This window comes from Etheostoma spectabile, chromosome 13 (assembly GCF_008692095.1).
Source record: "Etheostoma spectabile isolate EspeVRDwgs_2016 chromosome 13, UIUC_Espe_1.0, whole genome shotgun sequence".
Lineage (NCBI taxonomy): Eukaryota > Metazoa > Chordata > Actinopteri > Perciformes > Percidae > Etheostoma > Etheostoma spectabile.
In genome coordinates this window covers 26,723,112-26,730,406 of record NC_045745.1, presented here as the reverse complement: position 1 = coordinate 26,730,406, position 7,295 = coordinate 26,723,112, and the positions used below count along the sequence as shown (strand labels likewise).

Below are 7,295 nucleotides of genomic sequence, written 5' to 3'. Positions count from 1 at the left end.
TTTAATAAATAGCGTTTTTGTTTTTGCCAAAGTTATTGTTTAAATAGCTATGTAGCTAGCTGTTTAATATTTATTTATTATGTAACGTTAGATATCAAATATACTGTGTTCTTTCTTGAAAACACTGACGTTGAGGGTTTACTTTGGCAAATTTACAGTTATGAATGTAAAACTTTGCAAATAATATTATGAGGTTGATAAGAACATATTCTTTTCCAAATAACGTTATAAGGTTAGCTAGTGTGTACCTCACAAAACGTAGCTGTTACCTATCAATGGAAAACGTTGTTTGACCTCTTACTCTAATGTTTTGGCCCTCAACGGCGGTAATTTAAAATATCTTTTTTATAAGAATAGCATTTTGTCTCCCACTGGTGGAAACCTTGCGTTACTCATACTGATAATGCCAGACTAGTTACATATTATGTTACATCAGCAGTGGAAGGAGCACAATGTTCCTAAAAGTACTGGGACTGTTTTAATTCAGTATGGTATAAAAGCCGTGTATGACAATCCCTTTCTCAGCTACAAAGTGGACAGGTTTTATTGTAGTGAACTTTAAAACCCAGCAGCTGTTGCTGCTGCCTGTTATCGGCCCTGATCCCTGTGTCGAAACACGTATTAAGTGTCAGTGAAGTGTTCCTAGAAACAAATAACTGGTATGTTGTGTGTAGGTTTCTAGTAATCAAAGCATTCTTATACGCTGTAGCAGTGTATTTTGTGAGTGGTGGAAGGAGGTAAAGTACACATTCTTTTTTCTTTTCTTTTTACCACGTAGCCAAGAGAAAGAGAAACCTCTTCTGAAAACTACTAGGACACCATGGCCCCACAGCCAGTGGTCCAGGCCATCATTGACCTCTCTGCAGGAGCCGTAGGTAACTACAGTGCTTTGTATCCAAAAATTAGCAAACAAAGAAATATTTAATCTGTACGTAATAATCATGCTGTCTTTGTACTGCTTAACCAAGCGACTCACCAGCCATGTCTGGTGTAGCAGGAGATTTTGATGACTTCTGTTTTTTTTTGTGGCTCATCAACTCTTTATACCGCTCGGTGTTTGTCAGGCCCTATTTCTCTTCATAGCACATAAGTTGTTTGCAAACTTTTATTTCCCCTGTAGTCTGTGTTTGTTGGACGACGGCTGTTGTTGACAGTTTTCTCACTGTCTTCCTCCAAGGGGGAGCTGCATGTGTCTTTAGCGGGCAGCCTCTAGACACGGCAAAGGTCAAGATGCAGACCTTTCCTACAATGTACCGGGGTTTCATCCACTGCATCTCGTCCACCTACAAACAAGTGGGTATACGTGGTCTCTACCAGGGCACCACACCGGCACTGATGGCCAACATTGCCGAGAACTCCGTGCTCTTCATGAGCTACGGCTTCTGCCAGCAGGTCATCCGTTTCACGGCTGGACTGCCCAGTGAAGCTGTCCTAAGGTAGGGGGGGGGCATTAACCAGGCTGTTTGTGTTACCCTGATAATACATGCAAGATCTCTAACAGTCTTGTTTTTTTTATCCTTCCCTCTGCGTTAGTGACATGCAAAAAGCCTCTGCTGGCTCAGTAGCATCCATTTTCTCTTCGCTAGTACTCTGCCCCACTGAGCTCGTCAAGTGTCGGCTGCAAGCCATGTATGAAATGGAGGCATCAGGCAAGATTACTAAGAGCGACAAGTAAGTGGTATTTATATACAGCAGTCGTATGTTTTGTATAACAATGTATGGGGTCATTTAGTCTCTCATTACTCAGATTTTATGATTGTTTGTTGCCTATTATCTAGTAGATTAAGTCATGCTGAAAAAAATGACTTTTAACCACTAATAAGGGTGGCAGTAGCTCATAGCTCATTTTTTCATTTGTCACCTATAGTAGATCATTTGTTTGCTATTGATCTATCTTTTATTTTTATTTTTTTACATTGCTCTTTGCTTAAACAGATAATATTAGATGTGGAAATCAAGCTGCTTAAAACAAATCCAACCTTAATTATATCAATTAATTATCTCAAACAGATACCTTATTTTTGCTTTTTACAACATATGTATAATGATAAATTCATTATGTATTTAGTTTTTTTTTTTTTTAAACACTGAATATATTCAAAAATGGAGTTATTAAAGATAAAGATGTCACTGCTCAAAGTACTGCTCCTCTGTGATCAATGGTGTGGACACAGAGGTGATTTGTATATCCCATACAGCAGAACCACAGTGGTGAGTTACAATGGCAAGTGCAGTAGTTACATGGTAATATGTTTCAGAGTCAGTGTTTCGTTTAGGCAGTCTTGCATGAAAATATTTTTTTATTATAATTAATGAATGAATCTGCTTATACTATTGTAGTGTGTGTGCACTGACCGAGCCGTACGTCCCTCTGCTCTGTATGAAGTACGATGTGGTCAGTGGTGAAATCCATCATGAGGCATGAGGGTCCGCAAGGCTTCTTCCAGGGCCTGACCACCACCATAGCCAGAGAAGTCCCCGGTTACTTTTGCTTCTTCGGTGCCTATGAGCTCTCCCGCACCACCTTTGCCGACTACATGAAGTGTGACCGAGACGACATAGGTAGTAGACTAATTCAACTTTCATACGAGAAGCCATTCAAGCTTAAGCATGTTCTCTAGGGGTTGTTGAAAGACATTGTGGGAACCGTTACTCACTAAATGTAAGTGGGGAATACTAGAAATATAAATTAAAACATTTTATTGCAAAGCTCACAGATTGATGACATAATTTAAAGGGACATTTTCTTTTTAACTACACTAGAACTACATTCAGTAATGTATTTTACTATTGGACTTAAAATTTGAACATAGGTTGAGATTTATTACCCATCTAAATTGTTTTTTTTTCCCTCTTTATTCACATATTTGCTTTCACCTCCCACTCATCTGATGTACAGTATGTTAGTGTGTAACAGGTATTACTGTGTATAATGAAGGTGTGGCCCCAATCGTGTTCAGCGGTGGTTTCGGGGGGGCGTGCCTGTGGCTGGTGGTGTATCCCTTTGACTGTGTCAAGTCTCGGATCCAGGTGATGTCTATGACGGGAAAACAAGCAGGGTTTTTCAAAACCTTCATGACCATCGCTCGTACTGAAGGTAGGTAAACGTGAAGTTTTTATTCGTTTTGTTTTATTATTTCTTTTAGGTAAACAATGTTTTTATTCATCTTCCATTGCACTCACAAATAGCACGCCACAACATTTAACAGCCTCGTTCCCCCACCTTCCTTCCACTTGTTTTATGATTTCAGCAGAGATGTTTGGTGTTCAGTTTTTCCGGGTGAAGAAAAATTACCATTCCTACTGTTTTCATTATCAATCAGAATGTAATATTTGTTGTTACTTTTGTTAAGGTACGAGGGCACTCTACTCTGGTCTTACCCCCACCATGGTCCGCACCTTCCCTGCTAACGGAGCGCTGTTCCTGGGTTATGAGGCCAGCCGGAAGCTCATGATGAAGCAGTACGACAGCTGAAATATGCACAACACAAGTAATGTAGACGTTTAGTATTATAGCCTTGTAACCTCATCAAAGGTTTCAAAACAAAACGACTCCAATTGAAGCAGTGAAGCCTCTTATGTATGAGACCGTGTTTTTGGCATTTCCTGCTTCTGTTTAATTTAAAAACCTGAATGCTGCCACACTCCATCTCTTTTTAACCTACACCTCTGACATAGTGTTTACATACTTTAAATCCTTATATTTATTTTTAAAATTAGGATTGTTTGTTTTTAACTCACCCAAAATAGTATTGCCACCATACATATACGTATATGAGAAGAATATATGTGCAGCGGTGAGAATTTTGAACACTCTGGTTGATTATGTGATGTCTACCTCAAAGGAGTCGGAGCCGACCATAAATATCGTTCTCTGTCAGTCATTTCAAATAATTGTATTACTTGCTCTGTATGCAATTACGTGGGTAAGAAAAACACTCCGTTGTGAGGTTATCTTTAACGCAAACAATCTTAAAACCTTGCTTGTTGCTTGACGTGGCTTGTGTTCTCAATTATGAAATCATTCTCAGCTAAGCAAGCGTCTCGGTTTTGGACCATATCTCAGTTTGTTTTGACACAGTGGAAAAAAAAATGCAATTCTGGTTTAAGAAAAAAAGTTGAAAAATGTACTGACTTTTCAAACAGCCTTGACTGAAGTGTTACAGTCTTCATGAGCCTCAATAGAAGCAAATACAGCCAGCAGGGGTTTTGTCATACTGACTGTGTATGTTGTATTCCACTCCTGTTGGGATTACGTTTCCACTCTTTTGGGACCCAGCGTTTGCCTTTTGAATCACTACACTTTGCCTTTTTTATTGTGTAACCTTTATTGTTCTGTACTAGTCAATGAGAAAAATATCAACTGCCTTGTCAAATGTGCCATTTGCACACTGCATTCCACATGCAGGGTTTTCCAGTGCATAGTAGTTGGAAATTCAAACATTTTAATCATATTCCTTGTAATGTTAATTAAGAAATGTAGGTATTTTGAAAATGATATTCATTGCAGTAAAACAACTTACATTAAAGGTGTCATTGAAGAATAACTTTGTCCTGTATTTTATTTTATATTTTTCTAGCTATTTCTTGGGGTCAATTATTTTAACTTAAAGCCGGTACAATAAAGTGAAGGTTCATGTTATTGTGTAATGCCAAATATAATGTGACACTACACCGAACTGGATGAGCAACTTGTATTTAAAACCAATTTATTTCAAATTAACCATATATTTGGCACAGCTCTTGTCTAATACTGTACCATTTTCATATTACCTTAATGCAGTGCAGACATTTCGGATGTCTGTGTTATTATAATGCAGCATTAAGCATCATGAAATGCACACAAAGTATAAAAATCTACAATTTCAAAGTGACTATTTAGGCAAATGCAGCAGGAACGCTCTCACTCTTCATCTTCCAGCAAGGGGCGCCAGTCATCTGTCTGAAACTCACAGTGGCTGTAAGTATAACAAAAAAAAAAGTTAAGGGTCTTAAATGACATCTGAGAAGTGTCTGAATTAAGATATCCTAACAACACTTCACTCTTCTTACCCCTTTGTTGGCGCAGGTTCCACACAGGCAGCCAAAGAGCCCGTTGATCATCTGAATGGCACAGAGAACCAGCTGCAGACAGCTTGTGGCCAACAGAGTCGCAAACAGTCCAATGTTGAACTGCACAATGTTCTTAGGCTCTGTGCATGTTCCCCACCAACTGTCATCAGTCAGGTAGCTCGGGTCCCTGTGCAAAATAGGAGGTTTGTGAGTGATTGGGACGTTAGTAATTTAACAAATGTCATCAGAAAGTAACTCCAGTGTGTTACCTGTTTTTAAAAGGTGTTAACCAAATCAGAAGAACTTTGCAGAGAGGCCCATTCTGCAAACCGAGCACTGCCACAATTAAACTGTACAGGGCACCAGCCACACCCAATGCAGCAAATGCAATCGATAAGAACATCTGCAGAAGTAAAATGATAAGCAAAGGTCAGACACATTTCTGTTGCAGTTTAAGACATCATTCATTCATACTGAATGCTTACCCCCTCCCTAAATTTCTGTTGTGCTACTAATAAATGAGGTATTGAGGATTTAAAGGAGGAACAGCCGCAACATTTGTTTCACCTCGCATTCCTCACATTTTGTCCATCCATCTGTTTTTCACAACACTTAACAAGATACAAAAAGAGCAAGAACTACAGCAGGCTAAAGTTCTATAACATTTTTCACACTTTACTGCCATAGTCATACTAAACAGACAATTTTATCAGAAAGTAACCTAATAAACATGATTTGTGTCAGTAGCTTGAGAGGTTAAAAAACATTTCACTAAGCCCATGGCACATGTCTTGAATATTTAACTATGCTTTAAAGAAAAAGATGAACTGTTGTTATGGTTTTATCATTTATTACATACATGTTCTCTATCCAAAAAGGACCTAGGTGTTGTGCAATAATTTAGTGATGCAGCATGTTAAAGCTTTTTTTTTAATCTAATTGGCCACAACACTTACTTTGAATTTAAATGTAACTTTGCAGTAAAGGTTGAATGATACAACTATAAAATACATTTTTGATATCTTCATTTAATATTTTATTAATTATGTTAATGATTCAGTGTCACACATTGTGGCATATGTGTTCAAACAATTCTTTTTCTTTCCATTTTCACTCTTTTCTAAAGTCTTCAACCATTTCCTGACTATTTACAAACTTCAAAGTAAGTTCAGCCGGGGAATTGTATGTCTGCATCTATAGAGAATGTAGTGTGTTAATCATTTACGTTTAAGCCAGCACCTGAAAGGTCTGATTTGTAGTTCTGATGGACTCACCCCACAGCGATTTCCACAGCACCCCTCTTTTCCTGTCAAGTGGATGTAAAGTGCTGGGATCAACACCTGTGGCAGGACACATGAGTTGACAGTAATTAATATTCAAATCAATTCAGCATTTCCACTTAATCTTAATAACTCAAAGCTTGAAGAATATGTATAACATTGCAGAGGTCAGTCTTAAGTCAGATTACCACTACAAACTGCATTGAGCTCATTAGAAGACTAGTGCACACCAGTTAGAATCCTGTTTTTTCTTCAGTTTTAGCTTTGCATATATAACTAACTATACATATTTCCGAGGCTGCACAGCATGCTGTCCAGAGTCCCGCTCTTCAGGCTAGAGAAAAGACAACTTACCATTACACCCCCTCCAATGAGTCCCCCCATGTATTTCACCTCCTCAGTGATGTGTCCATCTTTGGCATACTTTACGTCCCCACCAGGGAAGAACAATACAATGTTACAGATGATCGATATAAGAGCTAATGGGTACAGAGTAACAGCAATACAACGGGAACATTTTCCAGTACACATGTTGTCAGAGTGAAAACTAACTAACTGCTGTGTAACCCGATAAGTTTGAGGTTGAGTCTTTCCTGTTTAATCAGTTGCTCCTGGAACTGACTCAAAGAGAAAATGTATTTGCGCTGGGAACAGAAACTGAATACAGAGAGGGAATTTAGTGTGTGGGAGGTGAAATAACAAGCCGATAACGTGGGCAAACAGAGCCAGGGATAGGCCGCAGAACTGTATGTGACTCATTCTGTGGTATCTTTGAGAGACGGCGAGTAGTTTGTTGAGGTTGCTAATTTGTTGATGCACATGTTGGTTGTAGTTGCAGATTTAGAATGTATTAAGGCCATCTGGGTCAGACAGATTATTGACGGTCACATCACTATTACAGTGGTGCTCATAAGTTTTACATGCCCATGCTTGACTAAAAAGAGGAATAAAAAAAATCATCTT

General features: G+C 38.6%; 2 protein-coding genes across 3 annotated transcripts in view; one reads left to right on the top strand and one right to left on the bottom strand.

The window, feature by feature from the left end:
* Nucleotides 1-4,117, top strand: part of slc25a15b (solute carrier family 25 member 15b) — a 4,947-nt gene extending 830 nt beyond the window's left edge. For both annotated transcript variants that reach the window (XM_032534006.1, XM_032534005.1), the window contains exons 2-7: nucleotides 779-875; nucleotides 1,178-1,436; nucleotides 1,534-1,671; nucleotides 2,387-2,562; nucleotides 2,939-3,097; nucleotides 3,354-4,117. In XM_032534006.1, the coding sequence (XP_032389897.1) occupies nucleotides 821-875; nucleotides 1,178-1,436; nucleotides 1,534-1,671; nucleotides 2,387-2,562; nucleotides 2,939-3,097; nucleotides 3,354-3,475 (909 nt within the window). In that variant the 5' untranslated portion in view covers nucleotides 779-820 and the 3' untranslated portion in view covers nucleotides 3,476-4,117. The remainder of the gene's footprint in view (nucleotides 1-778; nucleotides 876-1,177; nucleotides 1,437-1,533; nucleotides 1,672-2,386; nucleotides 2,563-2,938; nucleotides 3,098-3,353) is intronic.
* Nucleotides 4,118-4,276: 159 nt separating this feature from the next.
* Nucleotides 4,277-6,982, bottom strand: tm4sf21a (transmembrane 4 L six family member 21a). Its single transcript, XM_032534027.1, has 5 exons — nucleotides 6,687-6,982; nucleotides 6,327-6,392; nucleotides 5,322-5,455; nucleotides 5,053-5,239; nucleotides 4,277-4,958 (listed from the first exon to the last, which is right to left on the bottom strand). Exons 1-5 carry the CDS (start codon nucleotides 6,861-6,863, stop codon nucleotides 4,950-4,952), a joined length of 573 nt encoding a protein of 190 aa, XP_032389918.1. The 5' UTR covers nucleotides 6,864-6,982; the 3' UTR covers nucleotides 4,277-4,949.
* Between the last annotated feature and the right edge of the window lie 313 nt (nucleotides 6,983-7,295).